Source organism: Anabrus simplex, chromosome 3, assembly GCF_040414725.1.
Source record: "Anabrus simplex isolate iqAnaSimp1 chromosome 3, ASM4041472v1, whole genome shotgun sequence".
NCBI lineage: Eukaryota > Metazoa > Arthropoda > Insecta > Orthoptera > Tettigoniidae > Anabrus > Anabrus simplex.
In genome coordinates, this window is record NC_090267.1 from 385817812 (window position 1) to 385845000 (window position 27189).

The 27189-nt window shown below is 37.9% G+C and overlaps 1 protein-coding gene across 2 annotated transcripts in view; it reads left to right on the plus strand.

Annotated features, from left to right (window-relative positions):
• The window catches only part of Pfas (phosphoribosylformylglycinamidine synthase), a 275681-nt gene extending 249565 nt beyond the window's left edge, over positions 1–26116 (plus strand). For both annotated transcript variants that reach the window (XM_067143336.2, XM_068226729.1), the window contains exons 21-24: positions 10698–10862; positions 11002–11172; positions 17297–17425; positions 21301–26116. In XM_067143336.2, coding sequence (XP_066999437.2) covers positions 10698–10862; positions 11002–11172; positions 17297–17425; positions 21301–21482 — 647 coding nt within the window. In that variant the 3' untranslated portion in view covers positions 21483–26116. The remainder of the gene's footprint in view (positions 1–10697; positions 10863–11001; positions 11173–17296; positions 17426–21300) is intronic.
• Positions 26117–27189: the final 1073 nt, after the last annotated feature.

Genomic DNA, 27189 nt, shown 5'->3' on the forward strand with positions numbered 1-27189 from the left:
GTAGAACAACAGAGGGAAGATGAGGGGCAGGGAACTGTTGCTGAGATGCATGGAAGTAGGAGGAAGGGAAAAGGTAGGAAAGAAAAAAGTAGAGTAGAGGATAGGAAAAGACAGGTGGAACAGGGTCATGGGAAGGAGAAAAGGGAGGAGGAAGTAGCTTCTGCAGCTATCAGGAAAGATAGGGCTGACCAGGAGGGGAGGGGATCAAATGAGGTGGGTAGGGTTGAGGCTCTGGTCATGGGGGATTCCATCGTTAGACACGTGGGGAAAGTGTGTGGAGGAAAGGGAACCAGGGTAGAATGTTATCCAGGAATTATGTTGAGGCAGATGTTGAGGAAAGTAGAAGAGAGGGAGGAGGGGAAGGAGAAGGTGGTAGTGTTTCACGTTGGTACCAACAACGTAAGGCAAGCTGATATAAGTACCAACATAGTTGGAGATGTGTGGGATCTGGTAAATGCAGCACGGGTGAAGTTTAAGAAAGCGGAGATTGTTATTAGTGGAATACTGTGTAGGAGGGATACTGACTGGAGGGTGATTGGGGATTTAAATGAGACCATGGAGTGGGTATGTGGGAAACTGGGAGTGAAATTTCTAGATCTTAATGGGTGGGTAGGAGATAGGGATCTGCGCTCGGATGGCCTTCATTTAAACCGCAGTGGTACGTATAAGTTAGGAAATTTGTTTGGAAGGGTAATAGGGAGGTACATTCAGGGAAACGGGATGGCCTAGGGAGCGGTGATAAGGGAACAGGGAACTGGAAATCAAGTAGGGATGACCTAAAATTGTTAGTGCTGAACTGTAGAAGTATTGTAAAGAAAGGAATAGAATTAAGTAATTTATTAGATATATATTTACCAGATATTGTAATAGGAGTTGAATCATGGCTGAGAAATGATATAATGGATGCAGAAATTTTCTCACGGCACTGGAGTGTGTATCGTAGAGATAGGATAGGAAAGGTGGGAGGGGGAGTTTTCATTCTGGTGAAAGAAGAATTTGTAAGCTACGAAAAAGTTAAAGATGAGACACATGAAATTCTAGGTGTAAGGCTCATTTCTAAAGATAATAGGCAACTTGATATATTTGGAGTGTACAGATCGGGAAAGGGTAGCACTGATGCGGATTCGGAATTATTTGATAGGATAGTCAGCTATGTGGGAAACGACATGGAAAGAAATGTGATTGTAGCGGGAGATCTGAATTTGCCAGATATCAATTGGGAAGGAAATGCGAACGACAGGAAGCATGACCAACAAATGGCAAATAAGTTAATATGGGAAGGACAGCTGATTCAGAAAGTGATGGAACCAACCAGAGGGAAAAATATCCTGGATGTGGTGCTGATAAAACCAGATGAGCTCTATAGGGAAACTGAAGTAATAGATGGTATTAGTGATCATGAAGCTGTTTTTGTGGTAGTTAAAAATAAATGCGATAGAAAGGAAGGTCTTAAAAGTAGGACTGTTAGGCAGTACCATATGGCTGATAAAGCAGGTATGAGGCAGTTTCTAAAAAGTAACTATGATCGGTGGAAAACGGTAAATGAAAATGTAAACAGACTCTGGGATGGGTTTAAAGAAATTGTTGAGGAATGCGAAAACAGGTTTGTACCTTTAAGGGTGGTAAGGAATGGTAAAGACCCACCTTATTATAATACAGAAATAAAGAGACTAAGAAGGAGGTGCAGACTGGAAAGAAATAGAGTTAGAAATGGCTGTGGAAGTAAGGAGAAATTGAAGGAACTTACTAGAAAATTGAATCTAGCAAAGAAGGCAGCTAAGGATAACATGATGGCAAGCATAATTGGCAATCATACAAATTTTAGTGAAAAATGGAAGGGTATGTATAGGTATTTTAAGGCAGAAACAGGTTCCAAGAAGGACATTCCAGGAATAATTAATGAACAAGGGGAGTGTGTATGTGAGGATCTTCAAAAGGCAGAAGTATTCAGTCAGCAGTATGTAAAGATTGTTGGTTACAAGGATAATGTCGAGATAGAGGAAGAGACTAAGGCCAAAGAAGTAATAAAATTTACATATGATAACAATGACATTTACAATAAGATACAAAAGTTGAAAACTAGAAAAGCGGCTGGAATTGATCGGATTTCTGGGGATATACTAAAGACAATGGGTTGGAATGTAGTACCATATCTGAAGTACTTATTTGATTATTGTTTGGTCGAAGGAGCTATACCAGATGAATGGAGAGTTGCTATAGTAGTCCCTGTGTATAAAGGAAAGGGTTATAGACATAAAGCTGAAAATTACAGGCCAGTAAGTTTGACATGCATTGTATGTAAGCTTTGGGAAGGCATTCTTTCTGATTATATTAGACATGTTTGTGAAATTAATAACTGGTTCGATAGAAGGCAATTCGGTTTTAGGAAAGGTTATTCCACTGAAGCTCAACTTGTAGGATTCCAGCAAGATATAGCAGATATCTTGGATTCTGGAGGTCAAATGGACTGTATCGGGATTGACATGTCTAAAGCATTTGATAGGGTGGATCATGGGAGACTTCTGGCAAAAATGAGTGCAATTGGACTAGACAAAAGAGTGACTGAATGGGTTGCTATATTTCTAGAAAATAGATCTCAGAGAGTTAGAGTAGGTGAAGCTTTGTCTGACCCTGTAATAGTTGAGAGGGGAGTTCCTCAGGGCAGTGTTATCGGACCTTTATGTTTTCTTATATATATAAATGATATGAGTAAAGGAGTGGAATCGGAGGTAAGGCTTTTTGCGGATGATGTTATTCTCTATAGAGTGATAAATAAGTTACAAGATTGTGAGCAACTGCAACGTGACCTCGAAAATGTTGTGAGATGGACAGCAGGCAATGGTATGTTGATAAACGGAGCTAAAAGTCAGGTTGTGAGTTTCACAAATAGGAAAAGTCCTCTCAGTTTTAATTACTGCGTTGATGGGCTGAAAGTTCCTTTTGGGGATCATTGTAAGTATCTAGGTGTTAATATAAGGAAAGATCTTCACTGGGGTAATCACATAAATGGGATTGTAAATAAAGGGTACCGATCTCTACACATGGTTATGAGGGTGTTTAGGGGTTGTAGTAAGGATGTAAAGGAGAGTGCATATAAGTCTCTGGTAAGACCCCAACTAGAGTATGGTTCCAGTGTATGGGACCCTTACCAGGATTACCTGATTCAAGAACTGGAAAAAATCCAAAGAAAAGCAGCTCGATTTGTTCTGGGTGATTTCCGACAAAAGAGCAGCGTTACAAAAATGTTGCAATGTTTGGGTTGGGAAGAATTGAGAGAAAGAAGAAGAGCTGCTCGACTAAGTGGTATGTTCCGAGCTGTCAGCGGAGAGATGGCGTGGAATGACATTAGTAGACGAATAGGTTTGAATGGCGTTTATAAAAGTAGGAAAGATCACGATATGAAGATAAAGTTGGAATTCAAGAGGACAAACTGGGGCAAATATTCATTTATAGGAAGGGGAGTTAGGGATTGGAATAACTTACCAAGGGAGATGTTCAATAAATTTCCAATTTCTTTGAAATCATTTCGGAAAAGGCTAGGAAAGCAACAGATAGGGAATCTGCCACCTGGGCGACTGCCCTAAATGCAGATCAGTATTGATTGATTGATTGGTCTCCCTCTACTTCTCTTACCCTCCAAGACAAAGTCCATTGTTCTTCTAGTAACCTATCCTCCTCCATTCGCCTCGCATGACTCCACCACCAAAGCAGATTTTTACGTACAGCTTCATCAGTAGGGTTCATTCCTAACCTAGCTTTTATCTCCTCATTCCAAATACCCTCCTTCCATTGTTCCCATCTGTTTATACCAGCGATCATTCTTGCTACTTTCGTATCTGTTACTTTTAACTTATGAATAAGATCTAGAGAGTCCACCCAGCCTTCACTTCCGTACAACAAAGTTGGATTGAAAGCAGGCTGGTTTATAGATAATTTCAATCGGGAACCGACTTCATGCTTGCAGAATACTGTTGATCACAACCGTGAGGTCACTGTGCAATATCTCTGCTGCTCTTTCATTAATTTTCACATAGTATACTGCCGTCCTGGGAGATTACACATCTTAATACTTGAAATGATATATCTGTGTATTCCTGACCAGGCATTCAGTCTTCTTAAGGTTTCTTTTCTACTGAACTGACCAACACCTTAGTCTTTGAAATGTTCATTTTCATATCATACTCATTGCACCTGTTTTCAAGTTCCAAGATATTAGACTGCAGGCTTTCAGCACTAACCGCCATTAAGACCAAGTTGTCATCATAGGTCAAACTGCTTATTACATTTTCACCTTACTAAATCCCTCCTGGCCATTTTATACCTTTCATCAGATGATCCATGTAAACTATGAACAACAAACGTGAAAGATTACAGCCTTTTCTAACCTCGTTAAAAAGATTCAATTCTTTAAGAAAATTTACTGATGTGATCCACCTATTCAGTACTTATCATAACAATTATAAGTTCATTTTACACTTCTCGGGCATGTTTTGGATCTTATTGGGCCATCTTCAGCTAATAACAAAAATTATTGGTCACTTTAAAAGTGACACGTTATTTACATTATAACACGTACATTAAAAAACACAATAACATAAAGACATTGCTTGATGGTTTATAGGTTTGAAATTGTTCTGGTATAGTCTGTGGTAAGGGGCTGCCTGGCTGAGGCGGTAAAGGCATGCTCGGTTCGCTCGGAAGGACATGGGTTTGAATCCCCGTCAAGAAGCCTTAAAATTTAAGAAACAAGATTTCCACTTCTGGAGGTGCATATGGCCCTGAGGTTCACTCAGCCTACATCAAAAATGAGTTCCAGGTTAATTCCTGGGGGCAAAAGCGGCCGGGTGTAGAGCTAACCACTCTACCCCCATCACGTGCCGAGGTTAACAATGGTGGAAGCCTTTACCTTCCACTCCTCCAAGGGCCTTCATGGCCTATACGGAGGTGACTTGGCTTTGGTTTGCTTTGCTTTGCTATAGTCTGTGGTAAAATGCAAATAAAAGCGATGTAGACATGCCACTGTTTGTTACCGACATGTATTGCAGTGAATACCGGTCTGAAATTTTGGAATAATTACACTAATTTAGACTTCTGACACTTTCGTGTGGAGCTGTGCATTGTTAGTGTTGTCAAAATGGAACCTATTGACATAGAGTTAAATTAGGGGAACTCATGAATGTCTTCATTGATAAGTTATCAAGATATCCTGTCTTCAGCCCCTGATGTTGATATTGTCACAAGGTAAAAAGCATAGCAAAGTCACCTCCGTGCAGGCCATGAAGGCCCTTGGAGGAGTGGAAGGTAAAGGCTTCCACCATTGTTAACCTCGGCATGTGATGGGATAGAGTGGTTAGCTCTATGCCCGGCCGCCTTTGCCACCAGGAATTAACCTGGTACTCATTTTTTGGTGTAGGCTGAGTGAACCTCAGGGCCATATGCACCTCCAGAAGTGGAAATCTCGTTTCTTAAATTTTACGACTTCCTGGCGGAGATTCGAACCCACGTCCTTCCGAGCGAACCGAGCACGCCTTTACTGCCTCGGCCTGGCAGCCCCTATTGTCACAAGGTACAAATAATTAATTAAAATGATTAAAAGTAATTTTAATAATTGATCAAAGCCTGGCAGAAAGTGAAGGCAGAGAAGGCTAAAAATACTGCTAAGACTGTCAAACATGGTCCATAGATGGCCAAAATGAAAGAAAAATAATGAAAACCTGTATAAATACTCACCTAAGAATACACCTATGTTAAAAATTTCAGATCTCTGCGTACCATAAATTTGGCTGGGCCTCGCATACATAGACACACACTTCTTGGGACTGAAAAATGGTTTCCTATGCCATGGACTTAAAAATGGTTCCATGACTATCTTACCTGTCTTATGTACGTTGCGTAGTGACAGTGAGTCTATGCATTTAATCCTGCTGACAGAACGATGAATTGTCCTATTATCCCAACACAAGTTTTCTGCCAGTTTTTCGTTCATAATTTGCCAACGAACACGAAAATTAAATAATCCAGCTTTGAGGTGCATTTGGACCCCCTTCCAATCCACCTGTGTTAAAAATTTCAGATCTCTGTGTGCCGTAGATTCGGCTTGGCATCGTGCACGCACAAACAAACATTTCCTTTTATTATTATCTATATAAATAAAATTGTAACAACCATGTGTCTGTACATTGACAGTTTTGGCGAAATTTCCCTACAGTTATCTGTTTCGGGTGTAATAATGATCATCTGCATATTTTTTAGCTTTGGTGTCAGTTTGTCTGTTTGTTTGAGTTCTTCTAACTTGAAAACTACTGGATATATTTCTACTAAACTTGATATTTAGAATCCATCTGTCCTTGGGTAGGTTTTAGGACCAATATTATTTCTGAATACCTAAATTTACTGGGGGTTTATCCAAAACCGAAACCATGATTTTGCACTCCCACAAAATATGCATATCCAAAATTAATGGAAATCTACCATCCTTAATGGAAATCAATTTCAAAACTTTTTTTCTCATGTGCATCATTTCGATAGGAGGATTAATAAGTGAGATATCATGAACGGTCGGTTTTTCAGGCTAAGTCCGGTGGACATAGCCCAAAAGGTGTTGTACGTGGAGCAGATTCCTTAATCTACTGTATGTAAATAAAATCTTAATGACCGTGTGTCTGTACACTGACTATTTTGGCGAAATTTTCGTACAGGTATCTGTTTACAGGGTAATAATGACCATCTGCATATTTTTTGGCTTTAGTTTCCTGAAAGTCCTAATTTTTACCACCCTCCCCCAAAATCAAGAAAGCGGCACAGTCTGCCAGACGAGCTACAAAATTGAAATTTCACAAAATTATACGTTTTAGCATGTAGCCGACGGAAAATTTCCAATATCTTTACATTTTAAACTTTTTATCCCCGAAAAATATTGAAATATCGAGGCAATTCTAATGATGGTACAGACCTTCGTTTTGAGGTATTTTGTGGCTAAACAGTAAGTCCTATCACAAAACGGATGGCACAATCTCTGTTCAATTTGGAGTGATCTACAACTTTGGTCCTATGACTTTTTGTCTTATCTCTCTCCCTTACACGTTAAACTTGGCTGTATTTCTCGATTGTAAGTAAATTTTGCACTTTTTACACGCATAATTCATACTTTGAATCACTTATAGGAAAGATAGAATCATCAAATTCTACACGAACATTGGCCCACAGAGTAGCCATATGTGAGCCAAATGCTATGTTTGTAGATGTCACATAATTATCTGAAAAGTAATGCACTGTAAGACAGTCTTTCCCAAATTACACCCTCTTCAACGCTTTAACTCAATCTGACCCATGAATAGATGGGATACAAGAAAATATCATAGGACCAGCCATTTAGACTGCTAAATACAGTCTCTTATGGTACAATCCGTTTGTTGATATGACGTATCGTTTAGCAGCAGCTAACCTGTATATGAAGGTCTGCAATATTTTAAACATGCATGTACTTATGTATGTCCATATGTATATTGATATCGATTTGTAGGGATCAAGAAAGGGTGTTTCTACTATTGTAATCTGTACTCCTAACATAGACTTTGACTGGCAGTAGGCATGAAGTCCTTTTCCAACTCCTGCGTAAGTGGCATTAGCATTACCATTGTAAGGAATAATTGCCTTCTCGATTTCACTTGCACAAGGCAAGGGAGCATGCAATTTTGTTCAGAACTCTCCTACCCAATTGTGTTTGGTTGTGGGCTAGAGTGCCTGCCATTTATGAACAAATGTATCCATCTAAAATGTGACTGGCATTAGTTATAGGGGCCTGCTATTTTAATGGAAACTCACCAACTTGGTGTGACTGGCAGTAAGCTGGCTGTCATGAGGAAAAGGGGCCTGTCATTATAATGATAACAGCACATCTTAGTTTTGATTGGCAGTAGGGAAGTTGCCTGCCATTATAATAAAAACTCCTCAACTGTAATCTGTCTGGAAGTAGGAAAGGGGGCCTGCAATTGTAACGAAAACTTTCCAAATCGATTGTGACTCTGCATTAGGCAATGGGGCCTGCCGTTATAATGTAAACTTCCCAACTCTATTGTGAATGTCAGTAGACAAGTGAGCCTCCTGTTATAGTCACAGTTCCGCAGTTCACACTTTAACATTGGAAACAACGTATGGGGACCTCCCCATCCTGTTTCTTGGATAATGCTAAGAGACATGCAATTAAAAAAAATCTTATTCATTGTATGTACAGTAATTTACTTCTATATCCATATACAGTGTAGAATACCGTAGTGGAGCATAGGTACATATGCTAGTAGATAATAAAAATAATCCAAAAACAGGGTGAGTTCACCAGAGGATCCTCAAATTTGAGTAATAATAATAATAATGATAGAATAAGAAGAATAGTGATGGAGCAGATGAAAATCTCATTCCAGGTTGCATTCATGAACTGGAAATCTGTTATCCCATGAAAACGATAGAATTGAGGAATAGCATGCCACAAGAACTGACAAACAAAAAATTTTGGAAAAATTAATATATTGAAATAAACATCTCTAACAAACCAAAAGGAGTATGCAACAAAATCTGATCAGAATGGCATTCATAATGTGTGTAGAGTTCATACACTTCTCCCCTGGTCTTCTGTCACAAGTACCTTGATGTCTTTTGATTTGACATTTCAACATGGCCCACAATTTTGGGTCATCTTGTAGATTTGTACCACGCCAGATTCATAACAGTTGGCATCACGTTCGACCTCCATGACTCTAGCAGCTACTGATGGAAAATATAAAACTCGATTTGAGCTCATTGAACAACATAGTCTGTTGTCCCAAAACAAGTTGTTAGTCTTTACTGAATGCCATTAACACAGCCAGTACACTATGCATTTCACTAAATGTGAACTGGTAACAACAAACTAATCTTCACACTGTGAAATTATGTTGTATGTGAAGATGCTTGAAAAATAGTATCAATTTGCAATTGAATAACTTTTGGGACATAATCAGTATCTCACATTTACCTGCACTGTTTCACAAAGAAAATTATACCATGAGCAACATCTCTCATTCACTGCTACAGTATCATAACACACTTCCTGATTACGTGTTCCTCCTTTTATAACTGTAAACTCAGCCACACCCTAGGTTCACAGAGGTAGCTAGTGCAACTCAAGTGTTCAGTGCATCTCTCCTTGCATAAAACAAATCTACCATCTGAGACATAAAATAATCCAAGCTCTCGTTACTTCCTTCGTCCCTAAATGCCTCTTATACACAGCAATGTACAGAATTCCTTGCCTCTTACAAATATATATATATAATACAAAAATATTTTATCTGATCTCGGACAACTACAATATTTAAATCGATACGACCACATATAATATTTACTCTGAAACCAAAATGCCACTTTATAAAATGTACACACACTGCCTGACACAAAAATTTAAGCACCCGGAAGAAATAGTTGGATGTCAATGTAACTTGGTACATGTACACACTATGGACAGGTATGTCAATGATTAGAGTTGGAATTCCCTGTGAGAACGGCCATCAGAATGCATCAGTGATGTTCATGTTTTGTGTTGTTACCAGGCTCGGTAGGGTATACAAGGGGTGTGAACTGCATCAGATGTTGAGCGTTCACTGTGAAGGACACAGAGATGCTGTGTACTAATGTGAGACAGCTTATCAGCACCTGACAGAGTTTGGAAGGTGCCTCATTGTGGGTCTCCATTTTTCCAGCTTGTCGAATTTTTTAGTATCCAGATTTGTGGGCCATTTGGATGAGACAGTGGCCTGATGTTGGACTGCATGGGAACATGAGGGCAGGCATACTCGTCATCAAGTTTATGGTCAATATGTCTGGCCACCACAAGAAAGGATTGCTATATTGTGTACCAAACACTTCGTAACCCATTCACATCTGTGCCATCCAAGAACAAGTAATGGACTCCCTGCAATATTCTGTTTCAACCTGCACTATTGGTCCGAGACTAACAGGAGCTGGACTAATGAATTACCGTCCCATGCGTAGGCAGCCATTAACACCACAACACAAATGGCTGCATTTGGAGTAGTGCTGTGACTGGGAGTCATGGAATGCTGATGAATGGCATTGCATTGTGTTCAGCGATGAACTGCAGTTTTGCACTACCGTGGATAGTCTGCGAGTATGGTGGCGACCTGGGGAGAGGTCCCATTCTTTCAATGTTTTGGAAAAGCACTGCAGTGTTACTCATTGCGTTACGGTGTGGGGAGCTATCGGGTCTGACTTCAGGTCACGACTGGTAGTGATTGAGGGAATTCTGATAGCACAATGGTACGTCACAGACATCCTGCGTCCTCATGTGTTACCTCTCATGCGACAAGTGATGTCAAATCAAAAGAGCTGCAATTAGCAATCAAGTTTTGGTCATGATTACAAGGGGGAGAAATAAAATAAAACAAATTGGTTGTCAGTTTTGTGCCCTCTTAAGTAGATTATAAAGTTTGCAGAGCGAGTTCTACTATACCTTAAGTAATTTTGTAATTTTAAATTCATTTGTTAATTAATAATGTATATATATGCTTTTATTGCTAATTTTTACTCATGAATATACAGTATTCAGTCATTAGAAAGGAATATATATATGTTTGTGTGTTTTTTTTTTGTTTTTTTTTTTTCACTTATAGTTGTTTAATATTAACATTTATATTTCATTTCAGATGTTTTGGGATCTGGTAAAGGGTGGGCAGCCAGTTTGTTGTTCCACTCCGTGCTGCGAAATCAATTTCAGGCGTTTGCTAGGAGGACAGATACTTTCAGTCTTGGTGTGTGTAATGGCTGTCAGCTTATGAGCTTACTTGGCTGGATAGATGTAAAAGCGCAAGGTATTGATTCTCCTCATTAAATTAAAATTCGTCACCTCTCCTCAAAATCCAATACATTTTGAAAGAGATTTTTTTGATTCTGCTAGAAATTAATAGTGACCATGTTGAATTTACTTTTTTAAATCTTGATTTATTACAGTATCACAGACTGCTTCTGAAGGTATTCCAATTCCTGATATTCTACTGGAACATAATGCGTCGGACAGATACGAATGTCGCTTCAGTACGGTTCGAATTGAGAAGTCGCCTGCTATAATGCTTCAGGGAATGGAGGGCTCTGTGCTTGGTGTTTGGATTGCTCATGGAGAAGGTACTAATGTTAACATCTTCACCATAAGACCTATCTGTGTCAGTGCGACATAAAGCCACTAGCAATTTAAAAAAAAAAAAAATTATCTTGAAGATAGAGAAAATATTTTTTAGTTCATATTTTCAATTCACAAAAACTTATAGAAATTAATCTGAAAATGATTGAAACTCTAATCAACAATACCATTAATAAAATAATAAAAAAATATTAGGCTGATAGGAAATCAGGAAATCCTTTGTATAATTGACTGGAGTGGCCCAGTATAGGCCATAAAATGTAAAATAAATTATTATTATTATTATTATTATTATTATTATTATTATTATTATTATTATTATTATTATTATTATTATTACTGGTATATTTTCGTACCTGACAAGCAAAAGGGCTTATGTCCAATGTATTAGTAGGACATAAGCCCTTTTGCTTCTTAGGTACAAATTTTATCTATGACATGAAGATTGACTTAATTTGGCAAGAAGTAAGTTTATTCATACGTACATTGTAAATAATAAACCCACTTTTTTTTTTTTTTCAATTTACATGTTTGCTAGTATAATGGAAAGATAATACATATTGCCTTTGCTTCATGATTGTAACATTGTGTGAAAGGGATTAATTTGAATAATTTTGATTATGTTGTCTAAATATTGGTCATTTTGTTCAAAATTAGCCTGTTGCAACTTTGACCTTTATTTTTGGAGATTTGCAATTCTTTTATATTATGTCGTGATTACTGAGAGCTCTCATATGCAGCCTCTCAAATGCTGTCTCAACACACACACTGTTGAGGATTGCCAGTTAACATACTCAGATATGAAAGTAGTTATTCTGCTTTGAATGTAAACTTATTATGTACATAGTCTTTGGGATTCTCAGTATTCATTTACTGGAGTGTATCAAAGTTTTATATTTGTGTACTTACTAAATTACATATCTAAAATTTTTGGAAAGAATTATATACTGCTGTGCTAAGTAAAAAGGCAGTAAGTGCAGAAATTAAAAATATGGAGTTACTCGTATCGTTGGAATTGCCTTGATGTTCTGCTTTTGTAATATTTTTGACATCTAAGACAGAAAGCAGTAAGTAGAGACTGCACTGTAAGAAAGCAGTATCTGCAGAAGTACTGCTTTTTAAGGTTGTACTTTCATACTGTGCTACAACTTAACAATGACAGAAGGCAGTAAATACTGGCTACAGTGCAAGAAAGCAGTCTCTGTCTGTACATTGCTTACTTACTTATCCAGCTCTACAGTCCTTGAAGGACCTGGGCCTTGTCGATCACTAGTCTCCTCCAGTCGCCTTTCGAAGCAGCCAGCCTTCTCCACTTCCATATTCCTAGTCTTCTCAAGTCTTCCTCTATATCGTCCAGCCATTGTAATCTTGGTCATCCCACTGAATTACTTCCCTCGGGCTTGGTGACTAACACCTTCCTTGGCACTCACTGTTCCTCCATTCGCTGCGCATGTCCCAACCACCGTAATCTTCTAACCTTTATATCTGCAGTTATTGATGGAGTCTATTATAGAGTTCATACAACTCTTTGTTAGTCCTAGTTCTCCAACCACCCTTCTCGAATACTGCACCATATATCTTTCTCAACACTTTTTGTTCCCATGCATCCAAAGTATTTTTAATTTGTTGTGTAATTGTCCATATTTCCGATCCATACATAACTACAGATTTTATAATCGTTCTATACATTGTCAGCTTCAGCCGTCTTGAGATGTTTGACGATCGCAATAAGTTATGGAAACTATAATAGCATCTGTTGCCTGCCGCTATTCTTGCCTTTATGTCTACTGGTACTACATTATCTTCCGTGACTATTGCTCCCAGATGCTTGAACTGATTTACTCTTTCAAACCCTTCAAAGTGCTCTGTGCCTCTCCACCTTGTTTTATTTCCGGTGTTGATAATATATTTCGTTTTCTCCTTACTTATGACCAAGCCCACTGAAGCTGCTTCTCTTTCCTAAACTGTGTAGTTCTCCAGCAGATACTTTCTATTCCTCCCAAGCATGGCTATATTGTCTGCAAAAGCCACACTCTGGGACGTTCTATTGAATATAGTGCCATCTAATTTACTTGGCAGTTTGCACATGATTCCCTCCAATGTCAGATTAAAAAGTGTAGGTGATAGAGAATCTCCTTGTTTTAGTCCTTGATTGATTGGAAAATTATTGGTATATCTGCCATTAGCTTTTATTTTGCAGTTGGTGTTGCTTAGCGCCATTTTCACGTGCCTCGCTAACTTCGGTGGTATTCCCAAATTCTGTAACACCTTAAGAAGCCCCCTTCTATTACTACTGTCATAGGCTGCCTTGAAGTCCACATAAAGTTGATGAACTGTTATATTGTATTCATAACACTTTTCCATTATTAATCTGAGGGTGTACATCTCGTCTGTTGTTGCTCTTTCCTCCCTAAACCCACACTGGTATTCTCCTATAATGGCTTCTGCATATGGTCGTAGTCTCTTGTTCAATATCTTAGCAAATATTTTATATGCCGCATTGAGCAATGCTATTCCTGTATGATTATTACACTTTGTACCATCACCCTTTTTATATATTGGTACAATAATGGCTGTGTTCCAATTTGTTGGCATTACCTCAGTTCTCCAAATATTCTTTATCAATCTATGCATTTCCTTTAATAACTCTATACCACCATACTTGAATATTTCACTTGGTATCTAACCTTCTCCCTCAGCTCTATTATTTTTCATTACCGTTGCAGCTTTCGTTACCTCTTCCAATGTTGGTTCATCTTCCTCTTCATAGCTGTCATGTTGTTCCCCCTTTTCCTCATCTTTCCGTTCCTGGGTTTCATCCAATTGCAGCAGTTCTTTGAAATATTCATCTCATCTTCCAATAATTCTTCTTTCATCACCGATCAACTTTCCTTCTTTGTCCCTGAATATTGTTGTACGGGGTTCCCATCCCTGTTTTATCTCCTTTATATCTCTAAACATCCTTCTTACGTCCTTTTTCCTTCCTGCATTCTTCAGTGTCTTTCAGCCTGTTTTTCTCAAATTCTCTCTTTTTCCTTCTACACATAGTTCTTATTTTTCTTCTCTTTTCTTCATAGTTCTGTCTGGCAGCCCGCATATCCTTCTGAAGCATCTTCTTCCTTGTACTATTTCGTTCTTCTTTTGTCTTCTTACAATCCTCATCGTACCACTCCCTTCGCTTATCTCTGTTTTCCTGAACCGACCTGGCGTCCATTGTTTGCTGTATTGCTCTTTCCATTTTTCCCCAGTGTATCTCAGGGCTTACCTCCTCCTCAACAGTAGTTGCTCTTATTGCTTCTTTCATTCCTCTTTGAAATTCCTCTCTTTCCTTTTCACCAGTGCTGATTATAGTTACATTATACTTTTTATCCCTTTCTACTTGGTCATAGATGGTTGTTGATATCCTGTGTCTGTACTTAACCATCTTCATATAGTGGTCCGAATCAGCATCTGCCCCTCTCATCACCCTAACATCCCTTACATCTGTGCCATGCCTTCTTTAAATAAGCACATGATCAATCTGATTGACTGTGGTTCCATTCAGTGAAGTCCAAGTTCCTTCATGTATATCCTTAAGTGGGAATATAGTGCTGCTTATGGTCAGATTTTTGCTTACCACAAAATCAACCAACCCCGTTCCGTTGTCATTGCACTCTTCATGTAAAGTATACTGTCCCACATTTGGCCGATACACGGTTTCCTTTCCAACCTTGGCATTCATATTTCCTAGAATCGCTTTCGCATAATTTTCAGTAATTGTTCATGTGTGTGCTCCAGCTGTTCATAAAAGGAATCTTTAACCTCATCAATCCTTTCTTCTGTTGGAGCATGAACTGAAATCAATGTCATATTGAAAAATTTCATTTTAACTCTCAATGTGCATATCCTGCAATTAATTGGTTCAAAGTTCAATATCACCACCTTTTATGCTCTGTGTACAAGGAAGCCTGTTCCAGAATTAGCTGTACATTGTGTAGTTCGCCGAATCAGTCATGCATGTTTCCTTCCACCCAATCTCGTGCAAAGCTGCTATTCCTATCTGGTACTTCCTCAGTTGATCTTTCACATTCCTGAAAGCTCCTGTTCTATTTAAACTCAGTACGTTCCATGTAGCCATTCTTAGATCTGTCCGTGTTTATTGCTTGGTCATCACCATTGAGACTGTCCGGTTTCTATATATGTTCAACATTTTTGTGACTACAGTAGAGTCTCGTTAATCCGAACTAATTGGGACCGGAGTCTGTTCGGATCACGAAATTTTCGGATTAACCGGAAAATAGTCTGAGGAAAATAGTTTCTTTCTACAATACAGTACAGTACATAGACTACTGTAATTTGAAATGTCCATTCTTTAGCAGTTAGATTAATAAAATACTGTATAAAATTACAGTAGGGTAGTTAAGAATCCGTACAGGAGAAAACGACAATGAAAATGACAGTGGATGGAGTGGATGGAAGCTGACTGTCATCAATTATAAACAGACCAAGAAATTGTAGCTATGGTGGAGAATGAATCTAGAGTTGATGAGGAACGGAGTGACGACGAAGAAGACCACAATGAACAACTAGTGCCACATTCAGATGCCGCGGCCGCCTTAGAACTTGCCGTACGCTACGTCAAGCAACACTCCGCTGCTGCGCCCACTGATGTGATGCTTATGAGACGCAGGTTTAACACTGAGTCTTCGAGTAGGTTCCAATCACTACGACAAAAGAAACTAACAGACTTTGTAAAGACAAACGACCAGTGATTGATGGTTTATGAAATGAAATGTCGTATGGCATTTAGTGCCGGGATATCCCAGAACGGGTTTGGCTCGCCAGGTGCAGGTCCTTCTATTTGACACCCGTAGGTGACCTGCGCGTCGTGATGAGGATGAAATGATGATGAAGACAACACATACACCCATCCCCCGTGCCATTGGAATTAACCAATTAAGGTTAAAATCCCCGACCCGGCCGGGAATCGAACCCGGGACCCTCTGAACCGAAGGCCAGTACGCTGACCGTTCAGCCAACGAGTCGGACATTGATGGTTTATGATGTGTAATTATGCTTACATTAAGTTATTGTAGTAAAATATGACTAATAAAATGCAAGTAAATCTTCATTCTATAATATGTTCTTTCTTTTTAATAAGGAGAATTATTTTTAAAAATTGAATATTTCAGTTCGGATTAACCGGACTTTCGGATTAACGGGGTTCGGATTAACGGGACTCTAGTGTACTTATTTTGGACATGGCCAAGAAGTCACCCCTGTGCAAAACCAACAGGGGTCTGCCCCTTCACAACCTGTTGGATGGCTGCCTTTTCTATTGGGGATGGTCCCTTAGCATTTGAGGATCCCTCCTCTTCCTACAAGGCAGTAGGTTGCTACTGTTAACCTCAGTTGCCAGGTGCCCCTTCGCCAGTTCCATATAGGATTGAAATAATAGGGTGAAATGACTGTGGGCATACTAATCTCGGAGTGAAGGTAATGGGGTGAAACATCTGGGCACCAGAAGTGTACTTTTGCTCTGTTTAAGGAGAGGGCACTCACTAGTCGAACGTGGTACAGGTGGATGATTAAAGGTGAAAAGCATTATATGTATCCATTAGTATTGCAAGTCCAATAGTCGTCATACATTTTCACTGTGAGAGAAAGATTGAGGCATAATGTAGACTAAGCCAAAGTAAATGTATGTCTTGGACCCTTAAATAGAATACAGTACCTAATCTGTTACAAGTACAGGTCCTGGGAAAAGCTATGTTTCCAGGCTCTGGCCTTGAGCACGCCAGTTGATAAAGAGGCCAAGGGGAGAGATGATATTTAACAGAGGGGTTTGATCAGGAGTAAGTTACAATTGGACTGTTCGCTATTGTTACCAATAGTGCACAGATCTAATTAAATCTGACTTCAGTGCAAGCAGAGCCTCAAGAACTGCTAGTATTTTTATGAGGCTTAGAACAGCAACAGCTATCAAGTTGAAACTAATTTTAAGTACTTTCATATAAGTATATAAGTATATGGTAAATAGTCTTGCAAACTAACCATGTAGTGCCGCTGTGGTACACTGCAACAGATAGGTGGAAGAAAGATTATTGAATATATTCCTTTTGTTTTTAGGAAGGTTCACTTTCCGTAATGACAGTGTCCGTTCAGAATTGGAGAGTAACCACTGTCTTGCCATCAAGTACGTTGATGATGATGGGAGGCCTACTATGGAGTATCCTCTCAATCCCAATGGGAGTGCTGGTAAGCAAATATATTGCTATATAAATTAATATTTAGTGAATATGTATATTTGCACTGAGATGTCTATAGCAAAAATGTATAAGTTTGTAAATTAAAAGTTTTTCCTGTTATTAGCAAATGGAGTTGAAGTATAGTATGTACTGTAATTCTGATCACGGATTATGTAATAAGAGGCATATACCATCCTCAGAATTTAAATTTTCTCATGAATTTATCATTAGTTATTGGAAAAGTTCAAACATTGTGCATTAAATTAAACATTATTTTTGTTTAAAGTACGGCTTTCTTAGAAATATGGCATCTTTGAGATTGTAGATAATGGAGTGACTATGTAGATAGATGGAATAAATTGAACAAAGAAAGAAACATATTTACTCTCCAGCACAATAAACACACTCCCAAATATTCCCTTTTGCCCCTGCACTCCTAAATAATTGGTTAATATATGTAAAAATACAATGCACATTATTCATTGAAACTTAACAACCAAAAATAAAGAAGAATGTTTTCAAAAACCCAAGGAGGCCAATAGGCTTACTATGTTTCACCAAGAGTAATTGATTTCCATGTTTGTTAATCCTTCAGGTTCTTATGCAGAAGATTCATTCATGTCTTAAAGAGTTAACAGAGTTGTGATGAGAATGGGAGAAGATAGAGTTCCAAAAGCAAGTATTTGCAGAAAAAATAATAGGAAGAAGACAATAGAAAAGACCCAGAAAGAGGTGGAAGGAGAGTATAGAAAAGAGGAGTAAAAGAAGAAATATTGGAGGAAGGAAGGGAGTGGTGGAGAGATAGACGACTGGGGAGGTCCTTGTTTCACAATCTGACTGAGAAGACTGGAAACGGGTAATGAAGGAGAAGAAGAAGAAGGGAATCACTTTCATTTTTATCCTAATCATTGCGTGAATTTTATATTTTAAGCTATCAGTTCCTTTCATTTCATCTTACACCATCAGGGATCAATGACCTAGATGATTTAAATAATAATAATAATAATAATAATAATCGTCATCATCATCATCACCGCCATCTTTCTACAAAGAAGGGTCAGTGCCACCTGTAAACATACTTGGTGCTGGTACTTCCATGATTGATTCCATAAGATACAACTTTGTATGGAATGTTGGAAAGTCTGCTTTGAAAATAAATAGGCAGTGTTGGTGAATTATGACATTTAATGGAATGAAAATGGATGGAAAAGCATCTAGAGAAAGACCTAGAAACATATGACAGACAGAACTTTCAGGTGATAGACCTTTCTCAGATTAATGTACTTTGACGCTTAGCTCAAACACTTAACGAAATATCCATCCAGGCATTATTCTGAGACTGTAATCCACAAGGGTGCTTGTGAAATGTTTAAATCATCTTGGATTTTGTAATTTCCCTATCAATGCTGGCTTCACTTTGTGAATACCTGCAGTGTTTGCTCAAAAGAGCATATATAATTTATAAGCTCTTTGGTATGTTAAACATGAATAGAACATTTAAAATATTAGTCCTTATTCTGTTTAAGTTTCTTAGGCAAAGTTACATTTTCACAAAGGAGAATTATTGAGGAGATGCCTGTAATCCTGTCTCATCAGCTTCAAAAATTTGCTCCCCACTAATGCTCTCATATTTCTTAAAAAAATGTTTCTATAATTTCACTAGCAGGGAATGCATCAGCACTTTTCTTTTCATCTGAAATATCTAGCTTATGGATACCATTTCTCCATTTGAAATGGTTAAGTCAGCCTACAGAACAAAACAGTCACCCAAAAAAATCCTTTAGAAAAGTTAAATTCCCTTTCCTTTTCTTGCAACATTGGCCCAGAAATGCAGACACCTTCTGATCTTTTAAGTGAAAACCATTCGTAATGCACGGTGAGTTAAACAATTTCCAACTGCTTTGGCTGTTTCTGAATTCACTAGTAAACTTCGAAGGTGACTTGCTTACTTTCTAATATCGAATAATGTTGAACTTCCCATGTGAAATTCATCCGGTGATTGCATCAATTTCCAGCAATTTCAGCTTTTGCTTAACACTTTCAACACTATGCCCCTACGGGATACGGATGTTCTGCTTTCCTGGTTATGGATGGTGCCCATATATCATACGGGTGTGATTTTTGCGCGTGTTTACAGGCAGCTGCATGTATCCCATACGGTTCCCGTCCCTTACTTGGAGGTAGCAGTTTATCTAGTGTCCACTAGAATGCAGCAGTTATCGGAAAGTTCAGAGTGAAACTATGAGAAGGGTAGTTTCTCCTTGCCGTGACCTCTACCGAAACACTTGATGTGCCGGGTACTGAGCGTGCTAAATCTCTCGCTATGTCAGTTGTGTTACTGTACAAACATGTCCTCATGCTGGTTCAATGATAATGATATCTTGGATATTTTATAGGGAGTAGCGAATTCTGAAATAGATGGCAGTAATGAAGGCTCTGCTTACGAACCAAATAACATATCAAGTGATAGTTTGGGCAAGACTTTTATTTGTTGTCACTTTCGAATGCACTTTTTTAGCTGCATTGTATGTATGTTTAGTCCTCAGCCCGAAGGCTGGTTGGATCCTCAACAGCTCCGCCATGAGCTGTCATAGATGGCCTAGGCATCACTGAAGAGGCGTACTAGGGAAATGAAGAGTGAGGTAGTTTCCCGTTGCTTTCCTCACCGAGCCAGAAGTTGCTATTACATATCAGTCTGCCAAGCCCACTGAAATGCATGCACCAACCGACCCTATGAGCAATATCTTCGCACCATTCATAGCAGGGACTGGCTACAGAAGGAATGGCATTACTAGCATCACACATACCTCAGTCACTTTCATTTTGTCAAAGCCAAGGATAAAGCTGAGACAGATCAGTGAGAGTAACAAAATTGCTCTAGCCCATACCAGAAGACATAGTGCACTGTAAACACTAGGTCACGCCAGCAAAGGCATATAGCTGCATTATTTCACTCCAAATACAAAGAATAGAAATAATTCACCTCTCTAGAAATTTGAGCTTATTTTGGGCTGAAGATTCACCTGTACCGTGAAAAGAAAGTACAGGGTGGTGCAAGGAGTGCAAGGTTAGACTGTGTACAGCCCTGTATTTTTAAGGGTTACTATACCAAAACAAACTATTCCTAAATAGGTACATTTTGTATTTAAAATGTACTTGTGTTTATTTGTGGCTTAAGTAACCACATTAAATGATTCATTTTTATTGTTTGAGGAGGATTATTGGTATAACTTAAATGTAATTGTTTTTTCCCGTACATATTTTTATGTTTTTCATAAGACTAGTACCTAGTTAAATTACTTTAGATATGCACTTCCTGATTAACATCTTCATTTTGGATAGCTAACACCTTCATATGATAAAAAATATCATGTATGTACTATGTTTTGCTGTTTAATAATGTATTAAAATTTGGGAAAAAGACTCAGTTCACTACCAGGTCCGTGTTAAAATATGGTAGTGTTGAAAGTGTTAAGCATATTGCATATTTATCCATCTCACTGCAATTCCATACACTGATAAACAAACTGTATGCACCAAGTCTACCACTGAGTCTACTGTTTGTATACTTACAATGAATGAGCTTCACTTAAGCTACTGTATGGTGTGAGTGAGTCTATTAATAGTGATAGGAGCATTAAAGACCATCAAACATTGTAGCACCAAAGCTTCTTGTGAGAGCTTTTTTTTCTTCTCCTGGAGCGAATGTGACGTTTTTGAATTGTTGGTTATTTGAATTATTTGAATATTTGAATGCTGGATAAGCGGGATTCTGCTATATATCTTGTTAAATTTAATCATGAATTTCCAATAATTATCATACTTTCCAAATAATAGGTTTCCTTTTTGTACTGTAATATTACTATTGATTTATTGTTATTAAAGGTGGTCTGGCTGGAGTTTGTTCCCGAGATGGTCGTCACTTGGCTATGATGCCACATCCTGAGCGATGCACACAGCTTTGGCAGTGGCCTTGGATGCCCCGTGACTGGAATACAAAATACACAGTATCTCCTTGGCTGCGAATATTTCAGAATGCATACAACTGGGCAGTCAATAATTCATAGCTATTTGAATAGTATTTGTTATTAGTTGCACAGAAATGTGTTTGATGAAGTGAGAGTTTTAGAACAGTGAAGGTTTGCCTTCTCTTATAATAATTACAAGAGACAATAAGAGATATGTTTTTTATAAGGAAGTTTTAACCATAGTAAATAAGTGATATATGGCAGTTACTAAGATCTCATGTTTATTACAGCTGTTATCAGAACTGGGTAAAATACTTAAAAGATATATACCATATCTATCCACATGTGATACACATTTTTATCCAATTTTTGTAACAAAAATCTATGGCGCACCGAAAAATTTGCAATAAAAACTGACATTAAAATACACCATCTTGAATATAAAATAATTTATAGCATCAATAACAATATAGCGAACTATGTATTGATGGTCTCGCTATAAATGAGTCTGATCAGTTACTAGTATCAGTCAGCTGTATAACTTACGTAATGAAATACAGATGGTATAAAGTGTGCAATATAGTTATAGTACATACACTAACTTAAAACTGAAAATAAAATACAGCAGTAATTATTGGCAAAACAAAATATTACTAACATTATATTAGTTTTATTGCTTGTTGCAATCTATCCAATTTTAAATATTACTAAAAACAATTTTTGTTGAAAATGAAATGCATCCAATAAACAAGGATTATTTCTTTTCCAAAATTTTAAAGGAAAGATTGGGTTGCATCTGTTATATAGTGGCAGTCATTATGTGAATAATATGGTATATATATTTTAGACGGATTGAAGTTACCTACACATCATTATAGACTGTTGGGCCTTTCACTCTACAAGCCTTTGGAAATGAACTGAATGTCTCCACAGCACACTATTTTCAACTAGCTGTGTGTTTGCAGCTGGTGATTACTCTCCTAAATATAGTCTTTCCTCCCCCATAAGCCTCAAATGACCACAACTGAAAGTGAATCATGTGTTCACAGAGTTCATTTCTAGCTTAGCCTTAATCTCTCTTTTTTTCTTTGTTTTCTTTTTTATTTTGCCCTTGTTCTCACCAGTTTTTATCACTACTTTCATGCCTATTACTTTCAACTTAATGAATAAGATATCGTGAGTCCACCCAGATTTCACTCCCAAACCACCAGTATTGATCTGAAAATAGAAGAATAGGCCAGGACATCAATCACATCCAGCCTCCCTCATAAAGACGTTTTCATTTGATACTGTTCGAACTACCAATTAATGCTTCAAGTGTGTTATTGAAATTGTTGTTTAAGTGATAACACTTTCCAGAATGACCTCAGTTCATCTGGAATGACACTGTTTACTAGAAAGTGATGAACCGAGTGAGTTGGCCTTGTGGTTAGGATCGTGCAGCTGTGAGCTTGCATCAGGAGATTAGTGCATTCAAACCCCACTGTCATCAGCCCTGAGAATGGTTTTCAGTGGTTTCCCATTTTCACATCAGGCAAATGCTGGAATGCACCTTAATTAAGACCCCAACCACTTCCTCTCCACTCCTAGCTCTTTCCTAGCCCATTGTCATCATTAAGACCTATCTGTGTTGGTGCAACGTAAAGCAAATAGTAAAACAAACATAAGAAAGAAAAATGTTATCACTGTAATTACTTGTTAATATGCAAAATTAACAGATGTAAAAAATTATAAACATTACTTATCACAGCATTTTGTTATTTTTATCATCAGAACTTAGACTGATTTGACATATCTAACACACAGTATGTTCACAAATCAAGTCATATATTGTGAGCAAGATATGGAACACAAAATAGGACAAACATAAAGGCAGGTCAGTGTGTGAAGGAGTAACAGAAAGAGGAAACAAGGACGAACATGAAAACATAAAAGGACAAGGATTTGACTCCTGGTTGTTCCTTTCCAACACTTACATTATGTTCTCAGTTTCATTTCTGCTTGAATGCAGGGTCTTTCTTATAAATCCAGACCATTCAGCGGCGTTTCTACTCTCCGAGACCTAGCACTGTACGGGAGCAGCTGTAAGGAGTGTGCATGTGTTCGACCTAACATCAATAGCCAGTCTGAATCTCAGCTGTTAACATGGTGAGACAGTTATCATTGCAACACCGTATTTTCGTATACAAAAATTATTTTAAGTACGAGTTGGCTTGATGGGTACGTGATGCATTTGTTCAGCTATGCGTGCACATGAACAGTCTTAACAGAGGAAAAGCTAGATGACATTGGTGCGAATCTTAAAGGGTCACCGAATAAATCACTCACAAAATTAGCACAAGAAGTAGGGATTTTGGTTTCTTCTGCTCACAGAGCTACAAAGCCAATACACATCAAATCCTACAGGTTTACACGGGCCCATTGTTTAAAACCTACTGATCCAACCACAAGAGTGAGATATTGTGAGTGGTATCTTGCATCATTGAATGATCGTTTATTCAACCCACAGCCTGTGTTCTTTGCGGATGAGGCCTGGTTTCGTCTTAATGATTGTGTGAACAGTCATAACTCTCGCTATTCTTGTGCAGAAAATCCAAATGGTGTTTATGAAGTCCCTCATTATGAAGGATGACACTTTTAGCATCTTTTATAAGGTAAGATTTCATATAAGATTGTATGCGATTCTATACATGCTTAAAGAAGGGTGGCCACACGCGACGTTAAGTTGGGCTGATGCAGCTGCTGTAGTGCAGAGTACAAACACCATGCGCTTGGTCTGGGTTTATAAGAGAGATCCTGTATTAGAGTAAGGTTATGTAGTACAGTTGGTTAAGTGCTTACCAAATGTGCACTGGATTAGAAGATTGGATCTTGACAGCAGTCGGCATTTAAATGTGCTGTAGTTCAAGAGACCCATATCAGTAGATGTACAGGCAAATTAAAGCTTTTCAGGGCAGAATTCTAGCACTCTTTTCATCACTTAAGACCACTGGTAATTAAGATGCATACATACAAATTCATTATAGACTTTTATGCCTTTCAGTTAAAGGGGCATTAGATGCCCAGTGTTATATAAAGGTAATTGAAACTAAAACTAGAAAAATTACCTTATCAACCTATTTCTTTCTTCTGGTCATATTTTGCCAAATTGCTCTATTCTTATAATTATGATTCCATTTCTTCATCTGTGACTCATCTTGGTGACAGATTTGTCATCCGCTGACACTAGGCTGGGTATTTGAGCATGTTCAAATACTACTGGCTGAGCTGGAATTCATTTCATATCAAAAAGCCAACGTTCTACAGTCTTAGCCTCTCCGCCTGCTACGATAATTTCAGCAACACTCAATTCCATACAGTGGTACTCTTTAGACAAATCCTCAAAAATTGTATTTTATGTGATCAAATTGTCTCTTTTTCAGAAAGACTTCTCTTCTTTCAGCTGATTTGTAAAATGTCCTTTTTGCTTTTTCCCCATTACAGGTTATTTATTACTCATGTAACCAAATTTATGTATCTTCTTCAGAATTTAATACCCTATTAGATTTTTTTTTTCATCTGATCACATTTTATTAAGAACCTAAATCATATGGCGAGCAGCTCTGTGGGCCTTGGCCTATCAGGTGACCACTGGTCAGTCCAAAGACTTGCAGATTATGATGCACGGTCAGCATGACAAATCCTTTAGGCTGTTATTCTTGACCTTCTAGACCAGGGATTCCATTCCATTACCTGTGTTTTATATTTATGTTCAATCAAACTTGTAGTTTTACATGACTGGTGGTATTGTGTATTAGCTTTGGTGATATCACTGGGCTACCCATCCGCCATTTATTTATCTTAATCATGTTAATATTTTTTAATACTTTTTCCTACTGTTATGCAAATCAAATAGTGACTATCTTTGGTACATATTAGTATTTGAGTTTTCTTTTTTCGATTGTGAAAGCTGCAACATAGAAAAGGGAGTGAATCTAAGAGAAATGGAGACAAAGATGATTCATATTCATTGTCTCGTTTTTGTTAATTGTCTGGCTCCTTGGCTGAATGGTGGGCATAATGGTCTTCGGTTCAGAGGGCCCCGGTTCCAATTCCCATCCAGCTCAGGGATTTTAATCGTAAATTATTAATTCCCTTGGCTAGGGGACTGGCTGTTTGTGGTGTCCCCAGCATCCCTGCAACTCATACACCACACATTATCCTTCATCATAATAAGATGCAGTTTCCTGTACACAGCAGATGCTGTCCACCTCATTGGATGGTCAGCCTTACAAGGATTGCACCAGGATAGCAATAGCCATATAAAGTTACCATCATTTTTATATGTATTCATTCAAGGCTTGATTACTGGATGTTGAATGGTCAGCAGCTATATTTTGATGTAGGTTGCACTTTAAAACAAAAGAATAGTTAAATATAAATTAATATAGTTTTTTTCTTTAACAACAAAATACCCATGAAATCTTTTGCAAAATATTTGATATAAAAAGTATTTTCATACAGGATACAAAAGTTTAAAAAAATATTATAAATACTGGAAATTGTGTTTTAAATAATTCCCAACTCTGTTACTCATATGACTGTTAAAAAATAAGACTGTGTTTTTCTTGCTCAATGTTGGCTTAGTCTATTGCCCATTCATGCAGTTATGTTTAAAAACTTTTGGTGCCATATATTGTTGTTATTCATTGAATATGCAATAAAATATATTTTGTTATAAATTTGTACACTAATCATGAATTTTTTATGCATTTTTATAATTGTCTGTCTGTGTTATTGTTAATTATATATAGCAATATTTGCTGTGAGTTTCAGTGAGACATAATCATAAAAATGAGTTTTGGCTCAGTTGATTGTATACAGAATTAATTTTCTAGCCATTATAGTTAATTGTGACCATTGATACGACCTCGTTCCCAGTTTGCTGTCTCTTGATTATAGCCACCTGTTTATTGGAGAGGACAGTGCACACAATGTATATTTTGTCAGCAAGACTTTTGTATCTGGCACTATTTGGCTATATTAGTGTTGGTCTTAAAGAGGGGAAAACAAACTTTTGGAAGTCATTGGTTATAGAACCACATAACATACCGGTAGCTTTATTGACAGAGGTGCCGACTGGAAATTATTGTGGTGGGGTGGAAGAATTATAATCTAGGAATGATCAATAAAAGTCTTTTACATTTTGTGAGAAAATTGCAAGTTTTTCAAAAAATAACATTTTTACGTTTATATAATCAATCCATGGAATTTGCTGGCTGATAACTGCAACTTTTCCCCCCATACTTTCATCGATACCTTTGCCTTCACTTTCACACATGACACCACTGACTCTAGGTCTGTAGTTGGGCCCACTAGAGTTGAAGTCTGACAGTTGAGAGGCGAAAGCAGTAACTATGAAGTACGCTGCGTGGTCATAGTTACCTCAGTCTGCGGCGTATCACCCTTTCATACAGGATGAATATTTAATCACCTATGTTGACCAAATGCAATTCAATGAACTTTGAGCTGTTCCTAAGCTCGTGCTAATAATTCCGACATTTAAGACAGAACATGTCATTGCCGATTATGAGATTTCATAATCACTATGCTGTCAATAACCTCAACAATTGCACATGTTAAATAGAGAATAGAACTGTACAACTAGCCACTGATTAACTTACAAAAAATAAAGTAACAACGAAAATAATATTTAGGAAACAAACACGTAAATAGTTGCATAAACCAACAACAACTAACACAGTACCACTCCGAATAATATCACAAGAGCGACTGAGAGCAAGCCAACCCACGTGGCGATAGCTTC